Source organism: Xyrauchen texanus, chromosome 16 (genome assembly GCF_025860055.1).
Source record: "Xyrauchen texanus isolate HMW12.3.18 chromosome 16, RBS_HiC_50CHRs, whole genome shotgun sequence".
Taxonomy (NCBI): domain Eukaryota; kingdom Metazoa; phylum Chordata; class Actinopteri; order Cypriniformes; family Catostomidae; genus Xyrauchen; species Xyrauchen texanus.
In genome coordinates, this window is record NC_068291.1 from 14,429 (window position 1) to 28,873 (window position 14,445).

The 14,445-nt window shown below is 42.5% G+C and overlaps 1 protein-coding gene across 1 annotated transcript; it reads left to right on the top strand.

The window, feature by feature from the left end:
• The first annotated feature begins 13,475 nt into the window (after positions 1-13,475).
• On the top strand, positions 13,476-14,410 carry LOC127656980 (protein FAM181A-like). The gene has a single exon (XM_052145582.1). The coding sequence runs from the start codon at positions 13,610-13,612 to the stop codon at positions 14,408-14,410; it is 801 nt and encodes a 266-aa protein (XP_052001542.1). The 5' UTR covers positions 13,476-13,609.
• Positions 14,411-14,445: the final 35 nt, after the last annotated feature.

The window sequence follows — 14,445 nt, forward strand, 5'->3', positions numbered from 1 at the left end:
CTAATAACAGGATAAAGTTAAAATACCTCTACACCAACAGATTTTTTAACCCCAGAGGGCTAGGGGTTAGGGTCAACTAGTGCTTTAACCCCAACTAACCCCAGCGGACTGGGGGTAGCCCTAGTGTACTGATGGAGAATTACACTTTACTACTTACAACTTTAAACCTATGCAATATTTGTAGCAGTTAATTTTCAGAAAATGTTGTTTTCTACAAAATATCCTTCTGTTATTTGTTTTTTATTTATTTCATTTTTGGAATTGTGATAATTATAATACACTTATAAAAATTGTAAATGAAGAACTAGTAAAACTAAAAACGTGGATGGATATTAATAAATTATCTTTGAATTTAAATAAAACAAAGGTAATGATGTTTGGTAATTATAAAGAAAACGCAGAAATATTATTAAGTATTGATGGTGTTACATTAGAAATAGTGTCAGAAATTAAATTCTTGGGAATAACTATTGATAGTAAATTAAGCTGGAAACCACACATCAGCTACATACAAGGCAAAGTATCTAAAAGTATTTCTATAATTAATAAAGTTAAATATGTCTTGGAATATAATGCACTATATATATTGTATTGTTCACTGGTTCTGCCCTATTTAACTTATTGTATAGAAATTTGGGGCAATAATTATAAAAGTTCACTACATACCCTCTTCTTTCTCCAAAAACGAGCAGTTAGAATCATACACAAGGTGGGATATTTTGATCATACAAACTTATTATTTTTGCAATCTAAAATTTTAAAACTTTTTGATCTAGTTGATTTTTATACTGCTCAATTCTTGTATAAAGCCAACAAAAATGATCTGCCAGGTAATATTCAAAAGTTTTTTTTAAGAAGAGATGGGCGCTATAACCTGAGGGGATGTGAAAACTTTAAAGTGCAGGTGGTGAGAACCACCAGGAAAAGCTTGTGTGTGTCTGTGTGTGGTGTCAGACTTTGGAATGGTTTGGGGATACAGTTAAAGCAATGCCCAAATATTCACCAATTAAAATAAAAAAAAAATAGTGTTGATCAAATATGAGACTGAGTGAGGGATCTGGGTGCTCTTGTGTTTGTGATTGGGAGGGGTACTGGTTATGGTAAAATAAACCTGAGTATTTAGGATTATAAACGGTTCCTATTTATTTATTTTGATATTGTAAATGGTGACACAATTACAAAAGAGTGGGATATGTGTACATAGCTGAGTAAATAATGATAGTGATTATTATTAATTATTATTGATATTGCTGTTATTTTAAAACTATGTTTAAACAATATGCTAGGATATGGTTATATTTTATATATGTATTATTATTGATATCGGGACATATTTGAATGTTTACGATAATGAGGATTATCATATAACATTATAGTGATTAGTGAGATAGCATAATGTAATTGTAAGAAACTATAATATCAAATAAATATTATCAAAACAAATAAATTATTATTTATTTAACTGTTAATGGCAGCAGATATATGGGGTAATATATGGGAAGGAATTGGGGGTGGGAGTAAATAAGTTATACTTCTTTCCACTCCCTTTCGAGCAACTGTTATAAGTGTAAATAATATGTGTGTATATGTGTATATATTTATATCTATGTATATGGGAGATAAGCTGTGCTATGTTATTTTTTTATTTGTGTGTGTGTTAATATATATGTGTATATTATTTTATTTTATTTTGCTCAAAATAAACTTCAATCAATCAATCAATCAGAAACATATCTTTGATAAAATTAACTGGACTCAAAAATACTCCTCACATACAAGTAAAAGAAATATTGTGAAATAATAATAATAATAATAATGATAAAAAAAAGTTTAAACATTATTTAAAAGCTTTATTAGTTAGTTAGTTAGTTACAGACAGACAGACAGACAGATAGATCATACATACATACATACATACGGATGGACCGATTGATAGATAGATCGAAAAGACAGACAGAGAGATAGACAGACAGAGAGATAGACAGACAGACAGATATTTAGATAGATAGAAAGATAGATTTACGACTTACAGGTACAAATATATACACACATATACAAATAGTGGACATATTGAGAACTGCACTGTGCAAAACTGCTAAAAATTGGATTTTTTTTACACAGAATCACAGACAGTTTCCTCTTGTCCATGTAAGAACAACAGTTCATTTGAAATATGAATGATTTATCAATAAAATTGATTTTATTTTACAAATACTTGCAAAAGAAATCTAATGGAAAAAATACAAACTATGTTCCTGTTCATACCATACAATGATTTTCAATGTAAGTTATGCTGCTTAAAATCTTTATTTTACAGCAATGTTTTTAAAACATGCAGATTATATATATATATATATATCTAGCCAGTTAAATGGACAGCCTTTGCTGTCTCATCCGTGTCTGGACAAGCACTTCATAAATTAAATGAATTATTATTATTGATGTTATTATTATTAATTTTATTGTAGTTATTCATGTTATTATCCTAATTATTCAATCAATAAAATTCTCATGTTTTTGTATAATTCCAACTGAATTATTCACTTTAATATTGTGCTTGCAAAATTCCGAATGACATAAAAAATAATTTCTGCAACAGTACATCTCAGATGTAAAAAACTCATCATTTGTGAGCACTTTTCCATAGACTCACATTGTATAGACTGCCACCAATAATGGACCTATGTGAAAGGAGTACGTTTTAGGCCGCCGTGTTGGCTACGAAGGAGCGATAATTCCCAATCTTTGCGCATGCTATCGGGTTCTTTCCACGAGAAACATTACACTTTTGTGTGCCCAGGCCCAGCGGAACACATTTTTATTACAGTAAGCCTATGCTTACAGTTTTTACTAACTGCTTACACACATTTTCAAAACTAAGTCTCCTTTTTCAAAACTCTACACACAATTCTCAAAACTGCACACACAAAATGCAAAATGCCTCACATCTCCTTCAAAATGCAACACTGCATTCAAAATGCCATAAACACATGTCAGAATGAAGCATTTGCATCAAATGGCAAACACTTCTTTCATAATAATAAATTTTTGGATATACCATGTAAACACTGCTGTTCTAAATCTAAAGCTCTTTGGTCTTTCATAAGCTTATATCTACGTTTCAATAGAATGTTCTACAGTGAAAGTAATCTGCTGAGAGGGGTAACAAGTACACCGGAAACGCCAATGCAATGTAGAAACAGAAAATATTTATTAGGCCAAACATTACTGTTGTATACATTAGCATACAACAAAACTATAAACATTTACGTAAACCAAAAGTATATTCTTTACAGTAGAATACAGTAAATTGTGTGTGGGGTCCCGGTCCAGGAATTGGCAGGGGGGGGGGGGGTGCAGTCCCCAGTGCTAAGCTTAATCTCTTCTCCGAGCTGGGTCTGGCCACAATACTTCGTCCACATCACAAGATACGTTTTCTCTTGCCAAACATCGAGGGAAGTATCTCCTAGCATGGCGTATCCAACCTTGGACAGAGGCAACCTCTATGTCTCCACATGCGTCCTCTATGGGATTTAGAAAAGGTGAATATGGAGGTAGGTACAAAACTACAAATTGTGGATGGGTGGCAAACCAGTTTTGGACCAGAACAGCCCGGTGAAAACTAACGTTGTCCCACACAACCACAAATCTAGCAGGCTCCTGATCTGGATCAGGGACAAGCATTGTGTGAATTGCATCCAGAAAAGTGAGTATATGGCTGGTGTTGTACGGACCCAGTGTGGCATTGTGATGGAGGACCCCGTTTTGAGTGATGGCAGCACACATGGTTATATTACCCCCACGCTGTCCAGGGACATTGGTAATTGCCCTCTGTCCTATTACATTTCGTCCACGGCGCCTGGTTTTGGTGAGGTTGAAGCCAACCTCACCCACATAAATACATTCGTGGCGAATTACATGGCCATCCATCTCCAATACTCTCTGTAACAGACAAAATTATATACAGATGAGTAAATATGGTATGTCTGAAGAACTGGAAGTAGTGTTGCATACATACCTCTACAAAGTCATGTCGCAGATTCTTGACTCTGTCAGAGTTTCTCGACTCTGTCAGAGTTTCTCTCAAATGGCACCTTGTAAAGTTGTTTCATCGTCACTTGGTGCCGTTGGAGGATGCGTTGTATGGTCGACAGGCTTACAGCATTGATGTTGTTGAATATGGTGTCATTATTCAAGATATGCTCTCTTATCTCTCGAATCCTAACTGCATTGTTGGCCAAAACCATATTTATAATTGCAGTCTCTTGTACATCTGTAAACAAGCATCCTCGTCCTCCATGATGTCTTTGCCTTTCCACTCTGTACAGAATTCAAACAGTATGTGTTCAGCATAGGAACTGTAAATCATTTACAAAAAAAAAAAAGGTAGTACAGCATGATAACCAACCTCATTCATTCAATGCAGTGCAGTAAATGGATGGCTTAGAGTTACAAATGTTTATGCAATACTATGCAGTCATACGTATTTTACAGTACATTACTATAATGCTAAAATAGTCATTAGATAGTTGCATACCTGTTCTCATTTCTGAAGGTTCGAATTATGGACGCCACTGTAAAGCGACTCAAGTTGGGCTGGACTCTCAGTCCAGCCTCTCTCATGGTCAAACCGTGGTTGATTACATGATCAACAAGTGTTGCCCTAATCTCATCAGAGATGGCTCTCCTTCCTTCTCTTATTTGCCCTCGTCCTCTTCCTCCTCCTCCTCCTCTTCATTCTCCTCTTCCTCGTCGTCCCCTGCCTCTTCCTCCTACGCCTCTTGCTCTCTGTTCATTGTTAGCATCCATTGTTCAAAACAGGTAATCTGACCTTTGACCTATTTATAGGCCTATCTATACTAAAGTAAAGCAGTGATTGGTTAGTGATCAGTTAAGCAATTAGTGTTTGCACATGTGAGGAGTGTGTCTGTGTGACCTGGTGAATAAGTGTAGCATTTTGATTGGTTGTGTTTGGAAAAGGAAAGCAAGTCACTTCCTGATAGATCTTTGTGTTTTAGGTAGAGAATTGTGTGTAGTGTTTTGAAAAAAGTGTTTTATGCAATTGAAAACTGAGTCAAAGGCTGAGAAATAGCTTATGGTTTTGAAGATTTGGCATGTAGTTTTGCACTTTGAGTGAGAGATTTAAAAAATCGTGTGACATGAAAAGATTTTGTGTGTAAGCAGTTGGTAAAAACTGTAATATGGTCTGCTTCTATTAAGCCTCTGTGAAATGAGTACGTTTTAGGCCGCCGTGTTGGCTGCAAAAGAGTGATCATTCCCAAACTTTGCACACACAATCAGGTTCTTTCCATGGGAAACATATTACACTTTTGTGTGCCCAGGCCCAGGGGAACACATTTTATTACAGAAAGAACATGCATAATATAGTCTGCTTCTATTAAGACTCTGTGAAATGAGTACGTTTTAGGCTGTTGTGTTGGCTACAAACGAGAGATCGTTCCCAAACTTTGCACACACAATCGGGTTCTTTCCACGAAAAACATAATACACTTTTGTGTGCTCAGGACCAGGGGAACACATTTTATTACAGTAAGAATATGCTTAATATAGTCTGCTTCTATTAAGCCTCTTTGAAATGAGTACGTTTTAGGCCGCCATGTTGGCTGCAAACAAGCGATCGTTCCCAAACTTTGCACACTCAATCAGGTTCTTTCCACGAAAACATATTACACTTTTGTGTGCCCAGCCCCATGGGAACCTGTTTTATTTCAGTAAAAATATGTTTAATATAGGCGGCATGTAAGCTGGAATCCCTTTAAGACAAAGGGGTTCAATGAGACAATTGCATTTACTTTTTGGAATTACCTGTTGCCTGCTGAGTTTCTGCCGCATGAGTGACGCTTGAGCAGCGGTTGAAGATTAACTCTCTCCGGTGAAAAATCTGCAGGAATTCTTCACCAGTGACATTTTCCCATGAGAAAAGTAGTGTTAGCACCACATACAGATAATTAATCATTGTCATTGACGACCTCAATGTTGTTTAAGGCAAGCAGCATCCACAACAGTGAAACTTATTACAGAGACTGAAATGTTTGCTTCACATGATATTGATGCATGTATTCATGTTGTCTCAAACACTAACTGAGGCACAATTTAAAAGCATAACCTGAACGCACAGACGGTTCATAAAGCAGCTTTAGTGTTAGCTGGTTTCAAGATGTATCATTTGAAGTTTGCCTTAAACATTTTAAACTGGTGTAGAAATGCGATTAATTTACTGGAATTACCTGTTGTTTGCTGAGTTTGAGGAGTTGTAGGGGAAGGCCCTGAGCACCGGTTGAAGATGAAGAGTATCAGCTGGTAAAAAAAATTGCAGTTCGTGTTTGTTCAACTGTGAAGATGTACACATCTAATTAGCCTCATGCAGACAAACATTTAATATACTGTAGATTTGCAAATTAAACGTAATGTCTTGGTTACTGTTGTAACCTCCGTTCTCCGATGGAAGGAACAAGATGTTGTGTCCAAGGAAGTGACACGAGGGGTCTTCTCGGACGCCAAATCGTACCTCTGAACCTGAGAAAAGGCCAATGTCAAGTTGGCAGACAGAATTTGCATGCCCCGCCCCGGACATACGGGTATAAAGGGAAGCGGGGCAGCGAATGCCAGTCAGGATTTTGCACTGAGGAGCCGAATGGATGAAGCACGGCCATTAACAGTGCTAGGTCTAGTGCCGTGGCAGGAGGGACACAACGTCTCGTTCCTTCCCTCGGGGAACGGAGGTTACAACAGTAACCAAGACGTTCCCCTTCTGTCACTCTCGATGTTGTGTCGAAGGAAGTGACACAAGGGGTCCATATAAAAACGCCACGCACTGACTGTGTTACTTGATTGTCGAAACAGGTGCAAAACAAGCTATTGTATGTTAGCGGCACCTGTACCGAGTGCACATAGCCTCCCCAACGCCCCCTCAAAGAGTTTCACATACCACCTTAGGTTTTCCTGCACCCCTGAGGGGAAAAAGGCGTTACATGCTAGCATGGGAGCAAGCCCAGCAGCCGCGGCCTTCTCTCTCACTATGTCTCTCTACATAGGACATAAAGCGGCTGGGGCCCAACATAAGTCGGGGAAGGCGGTCTTTCCCCGGAGGGAGCAGGAGAGCCTGTCAGGGCCGACAGGAGCCCTGAGGTTAGGGTGCTGAGAGAAGACTCTAAGCACTTGTCCTGCTCCGCGCACCTGGCAGACTGAGGAAGAGGCCTAAGGAGGCGTCTTCAGAAGTCGTCAGCGCTGGCGTGCCGGGTGCTGAGGCGAGACCGGAGGTAAGGTAACTGTCCTGTCCACGAATGTCCTATTCTTTCAGGAAGGGAAGACCCTGCGGAGGCCACACCCTGCCCAGTCCAGGGGGAGGAGATGTGTGGCAAATACACCATGAGGGTTGTGAAGCCGGACGTGGGATACGACGCGGTGGTGGGTCCAGCCTAATGAAGGGGGGAACTCTACAAGCACGGGGCTGAGGCAGTGGGGCTGCCCAAGGAACGCGGGTCCGCCGAGAGGGGGACCGTACCGTGAAAAATACATCACGGGGGTTAGCCTGAATAGGGAACTTATGCCCGTGGAGCCTGACCCCAGTACAGAGCCCTGAGGCTCGTAGTGTGTCTAGCCACGAGTTGCTCCACGGAATTCGCAGGCCAGAAGGCTAGGGAGGAAAGAAAAACTTCCAGGCAGCGATGTTCAGTGGCTGACCTGGGACAGAAGGTGCACTGGATCACTTTGGTGAAGGGCGCAAGGTGCAAGTGGAACACCCGGTCGTTTGCGATGTTCAGTGGCTGACCTGGGACAGAAGGCGCACTGGATCACTTTGGTGAAGGGCGCAAGGTGCAAGCGGAACACCCGGTTGGTTGTGCCGCATTACCAAGTTCTGACGGACCTGACAAAACACAGGACGAGACCGACTCAACCCTTAGATTGTAAAATCTGGCAAAGGTATTGGGTGTTGCCCAGCCTGCTGCTCTGCAGATGTCTGCTAGGGAGGTGCCGTGGCTCAGTGCCCACGAGGACTTCTAGTAGAGTGTGCTCAGGCCTGCAGGGGGGTGGGCACGCCCTGGGCATGATAGGCTAAGGAAATAGCATCAACGACCCAGTGGGCTAGCCTCTGTTTTGAGACAGCGTTCCCTTTCCGCCGTCCGCCAAAGCAGACAAAGAGCTGCTCAGAACGTCTAGAGCTCTGCGTGCGGTCCACATAGGTACACAAAGCATGCACCGGACACAGCAATGAAAGGGCTGGGTTTGGCTCCTCCCGAGGCAGCGCTTGCAGGTTCACGACCTGGTCCCTGAAAGGCCTCCCCTCCAGCCTCTTCTGCAGGAACAGATGCACTGACCAGACTGTGCATCTCTGTGGGTCTTCAGCCCGGGAAGAAAACCAGTTCGCGAACAATGTTGCGGTTGCCAGGGATGTGAGTGGCGAGCAGCGACTAACCCTAAGTCCCCGAGTCGGATGGTCCTGGTCAACCAGCGCGACGGATTGGGAAGGGATAACCACACATCAAACCTCCATGCAAGGGGGACTAATGGGACGATTACATTTGATGTACCGGGCGGGGCTTCGCGGCAGGGGAAGCAGGTAATAATGCGTCGGGAGGCAAAAGAGCGTCTCGAGGCTGGGGTGCTGAGAAAAGACCCAAAGCACTTACCTTGCTCCACGCACCCGGCAGGGGGAAGAGGTCCTGAGAAGGCATCTTCGGAACTCGTCAGCGCTGGCCTGCCGGGGCTGGACAGTCACGGGGCCGGAGGCGAGAAAGCTGTGTCCGGGAAACCGGGACTGGAGAGTTGTAGGGCCGGAGTGCCGTGAGAATGGCGCGCATCAGCTGGATGACCCAGGGAGTGGGGAAATCGCTGTTTTATTGAGTATTTGGGTACCGAAATGAAAATGAAAAAAAGGAAAATGAAGATTCTCCTCCCGGCCTTCAAGAGTGGTCTTGAAACCATCTCCGGAACAAACATCTGACTGCCTGGGCTGTCCATCTCAGGAGCGCTTCGGAGCTTTTCTGGTCCGAGAGGGGGTGGGCATACGCTGCCTGTGAGGTGCTCGATGCTGGAGCTGGGCCCAGGTTGCAGAGCTACATGTGTTCGTTGTTTGGTCGCAGGGGGACACCCTCGGCGAGCAGGCATGGCACGGGGCATGCTGGATGGGTGGCGCCGCGGCATAATGTGCGAAATCGCCTCCGTCTGCTTCCTCACCGGCGAGAACTGCTGGCCGAAGTCGTTGACGGTGTCACCGAAGAGGCCGAGCTGGGAGACCGCGGCGTTGAGAAACTTAGCTTTGTCAATGTCGTGCATCTCAACCATGTTCAGCCAAAGGTGGCACTCCTGGACCACGAGGGTGGCCCTCGCCCGCCCGAGTGCCTGCGCCGTGACCTTTGTGGCCCTGAGAGCAAGGTCAGTAGCAGAGCGCAGTTCCTGCAGCACATCAGGATCGGGAATACCCAGGTGCAGATCTTTAAGTGCCTTGGCTTGATGGACCTGCAGAAGAGCCATGGCATGCAGGGCCCAAGCCCGGACGGAAGCACACAAGCGTGTTGGGGAGCGGGTGGTTCGTGGGGATCTACCTGGCGAAACCGAGCCCGTTGTCATCACCATATCGCCTTCATCGCCAGCCTGGTTGTCCTCAATCCCGCGGGAAGAAGGAGCGACGCGGGGGGCGGCTGAAGTGGCATTCACCTTCAGGAAGGAGAGCCCTGACCGCAACGTGGCCATGTTCATGTCCTCGCAATAAGAACATGAACCATCCACAAATGCTGTCTGAGTGTGATCAGTGCCCAGGCACACGAGGCAGCATCTGTGACTGTTGTTCATGGAGAGATATCGCCCGCATCCAGGAACAACACAGGGGCGGAAAGGCATCTTGAAAAAGATGAGTCCTGAAAAGGACGTTCAACGCTGCTGTGACTCTTTTAGTGAGTGGAAAAAATTTATTTGAGATTAAATATACTCTTTTACACAGAAAAGAAGCGCTGTCGAAGTTCCCAGGGGCGTGGAATGCACAACGTACAAGGAGAGAACGCCAGCTGGAAATGCGCTGTGCGGATCCAACAGCCACGCTTCTCGCTGATAGAGGTAAGAGTTACCAGGAGTGATCAGATGTTCGTAGTACAACCATTCGGCTCCGAAGAAAAATTCTGACTGGCATTCGCTGCCCCGCGCTTGCATGCGGGGCATGCAAATTCTGTCTGCCAACTTGACATTGGTCTTTTCTCAGGTTCAGAGGTACGATTCGGCATCCGAGAAGACCCCTTGTTATTTTTTTAAAATAAACATTTACACATAGTTATGTGAGTAATTGACATGAAATTTTAAGCATTGTCATCAGTGTCTTGCAGTGTGACACTATCTTCATCAAACTATTTTAAACATCATTTTATGATCTTTTATAACTATATATACACAAATAATATAGTAATATTATACTTCTTTCCCTTGTACTTTCATGTACATTTTAACCTACATCTGAATGGACATGTCATTTGTCTGAGCTATAAAGTGCTTTTATTAGTGCTTTCTCTTAAAAATACACTCGTCACATTTACAGTGATTTTATATGTATTAAAGCTGTGACAATTTTTGCATTTTTGTCATTACTAGCAGTCAATAAAAATTTCTTTCGTTTTTTTTTTTCACACAAACATTTGAAATTGAGCAGGAAAATGAAATCAATGAGCCGTTGTGTTATGGTGAGATGTGTTGTGGGCTGGGTTTGGTTTGGTGGCCCACTCTAGTCCAGGGCCTCTTTTTAGTCCCAGTCCACCCCTGTGTGTGTGTGTGTGTGTGTGTGTGTGTGTGTGTGTGTGTGTGTGTGTGTGTGTGTGTGTGTGTGTGTGTGTGTGTGTATTTATCACTTTGTGTGGACCAAATGTCACCATAAGGATAGTTAAACCCAAAAATGTTTGACGTTGTGGGGACATTTTGTCGGTCCCCATGAGGAAAACAGCTTATAAATCATACTAAATTATGTTAATTGAAAATGTAAAAATGCAGAACGTTTTCTGTGAGGGTTAGGTTTAGGGGTTGTGTTAGGGGATATAATCTATAGTTTGTACAGTATAAAACCATTATATCTATGGAAAATCCCCATAAAACATGGAAACCCAACGTGTGTGTGTGTGTGTGTGTGTGTGTGTGTGTGTCTGTATGAACTGAAGGTCTCATGAAGAGAGGGGAGGATGACACAGGAAGTTTTTAGGGAAGCTCTCCTGTTGTACTTCTGTAGATAAATGCTTCTGTTCTCAACAGCTGATCTGTTGTATGCTTAGAGTAATATTTGGAGCAATATTTACAGAGCCACAATGTAACACGTTTGGTTTACTTTAAGTCAAGTCATTTATATTTGTAAAGTGCAACGCTTTTCAAAATGCTCATTGTTTTAAAGAAGCTGTACAAATGTAATTGACACACCGGGTATCAACTGCCCCGGAGCTGAAAAGTACCTTATTGATGCAGTATTAGAATATATCACAAGTTTCTTCCCTCTGAAATCATTTTATGCTAATATAATCAGTCAGTCTAACAGTCATCCATCTTATTCAGGCTGTCAAGGAGACGTTGTGAGGGGTTAATTAGCTCGTCCTCTTCATCCTTTTCATGAACACTTCAAAAGAGCAGGACTGCAGCGGGTCAATACTATTGTTTCATCGGCCTTTTCAAATGGACAGTAGAGAAATGAAGAGAGAAAGGAGCGTGTGTTTGTGCTCCTGGGGTGAAGGAAGAGAAACCATCTGTAGAACTTCAAAAACAACAATTCCTTTACATGTTATTTGGATCATCACAGGAACTTTTGCCCTAAACACATTGCACTGCACTACACTCATGCAGTTCACTTGAATGGACATCACACAATACTAAATATCAATGCAATGCTGCAGTAATTGTATGAAAGTTTTAGTACTTAGTTTTCAAATGTACATCATGCAAAGATGTAACCGAATATTCCAGATCGTAGAAAGCTAATGCAAAAGTTACAAAAATATCACTGAATAACCTCATATAGAAATAGACATTTTATTGCTACTTAAAAAAATATTTATTGATGATTTCATCTTTTTATTTGATTTATTGTATGTGTAAATGTATAATATTATGATTTGTTATTTTACACTACACTTACCACAGCTGTAATGGAGTATTCACCTGCTGCTGAGCCAGGGACAAAAACAAATAGTTCCCTTGTTTTACCCAATTATTTTGTCTCACGTAAAAATGCATTTCTTATGTTGTTTGATTTTTTTAAATAAGCTTTTTTTGGCAGTTATCAGCATGTTGGTGCACATGATGTAAACATGCTCATGGATGCTAATGGTGCTGTCCAGGTCTATATTTCCCATCACTTTGTGTTCAAGTGCCATTTAATGGCAGTGAGCGGAGCTGAGGTTTTCGGTCCAGACAACTGGTCTTCATCTAAAACTAGTCTGACAGGGGGAGGTGTCTCAACAGGATGATAGGTAGCCCCGCTTGCTTTTCCCCTCTCAATGAGGGCCGGGGCTCAATTAGCATTTCACAAGTCCCCTTTTCCTTTTCTTTTGCAACCTTCCCCGCGGTGCCTGTGCTTCTTGCTGGGATTGTCCTGTTTGTGGCCCTTGTTGCCGTTGGCAGGGTGACAGTATTCGAGTGTGCAAACTTGTGCTATTGTCCCCAAGCCAGAAGGCGCCATGGAGACCCACTAATATGACACAGGAAAATGTTTGCTGATGGCGAATCTATGGGCTTTGTCTAACTCTTTCTCTTTCACGACGACTCGATTTAAGTCTCCAAATGTTTGACTACAAATGCGAGAGTGCTATCTGGCTCCTCTGCCTTTGTCCCATAAGGTTTGAATGAGTAATTCAGCTTTTGTGTCGCTCGATTGAGGGGGAAAACAGAAAGACAAGATTCTTGAGCACTCAAGGCCCCTTTCCATGGTTATGTGCACATCTCTTACTGCCCCCTCCTTCTTCTTCCTGCTTCTCCCGACATCACTCTAAGGTAAAGAAGAAAACTTAAGATCAGAATGGTTAAAAGTGACCCGAAACAAGGCCTGAAAGCTCACATTATCCTGCTGTAGACAAGCATGGCAGCTTACAGATGACACACACTGTTTTTTTGGCATATCTTTAGAACTTTAACTCTGACAAATCAAAATCAGATTTTGCCTAAAACAATCCGGCGAGCGTGGAGAGGATAAGACAACCATCTCTATGAAGAAATATTGCATCTGGTCACTATTTTCCCTAGGGGATTTCCATGACAACAATTTGGGATGGTGAAGAATTCAGCACCGGGGTTCTCGGTGGCTCATTGGGGGTGCATTGTGAGGAAAGTGAGGTCGCTGATTGGTTCGAGAAAAGCACCATATCTACACCGAGTCTATATTCATTCAGATTCTTTGAGTGCTTAGACTATTGTAGATGCCAGGCAAGCTGAACATCACTTCAAGAGCTTCTCTCTGCAAATATGGACAAGAGTTGCTTCATGAGACGTGAAATACTTCTAATTCTTTATTCTGACATTTGACATTTTGACAATTTTACTCTACAAATGGAAGAAAGACCTTCACAGGAGTGTAAATTTCACATGTAAATGCACCAATTGCAAAAGACAGAGTGAAGTTTGTTCATTTTGAATGGACGAGATGGCAAACTCTGACAACGAGGTGAAAACACTTCTGAACTTTGTCAATTTGGCTTCAAGCGACATCAAGGCAGCACTTGACAGATCAGCACCCTGCAGAAGATCTGTAGACCACCGAAAGTACCTGCAGAAACAACTGAAGCGATTCTCACAGAAATACTCCAAGATTCCTCGCTGCTTTTCACACCGAGCCAATGACTCTTTGACTTTCCCTAGAACATCACAGGATAAAGCTGCTGTATTCAGGCATGAGGGTGTTCACGAAAACTTTCACCGACTGGCTGACAGAAGAGAGTTGAACTTTGCAGAGGAACAGCTACACGTGGATTTGAACCCAAATGTGGAGGATGAAGCGAGGTCGGGTCAAGTGCCCATGCGCAAACGGCAACTTCCCGCGTCCTTCTGGAAGGAGCCTCAGTCCTCACCGGACAGCCGAGAGCGTTTGGAGCATTTTCTTAAAAACAATAGTAATGGAACCATCAGAGCTCCGGTCATTAATGGTGAGAAAAGAAAGATGGTTTATGAGGAATTGAACCCAAACCTGTTGTCTGGTGATATGGATCCACGGAGGAGTGTGATGTGCACGTGCTGCCCTCTTCAGTACCGGGGGAGTCACGCGCTTTATGGACGCTTTATCGTCCCTCACATGGACAAAACAACTGAGATGAATATCGAAATATCGCACAACATTTCCAACGGACTTCACAATAACAGCACACATGTGATTGTCAAGCCAATTCCCACTAAACCAGCTGTTTCTCCCTCCATTTTCAGTGTGTTCGGGTTTATTTAGTGTTCATGTCGGATTACTAACTCAAAACTTTGTCA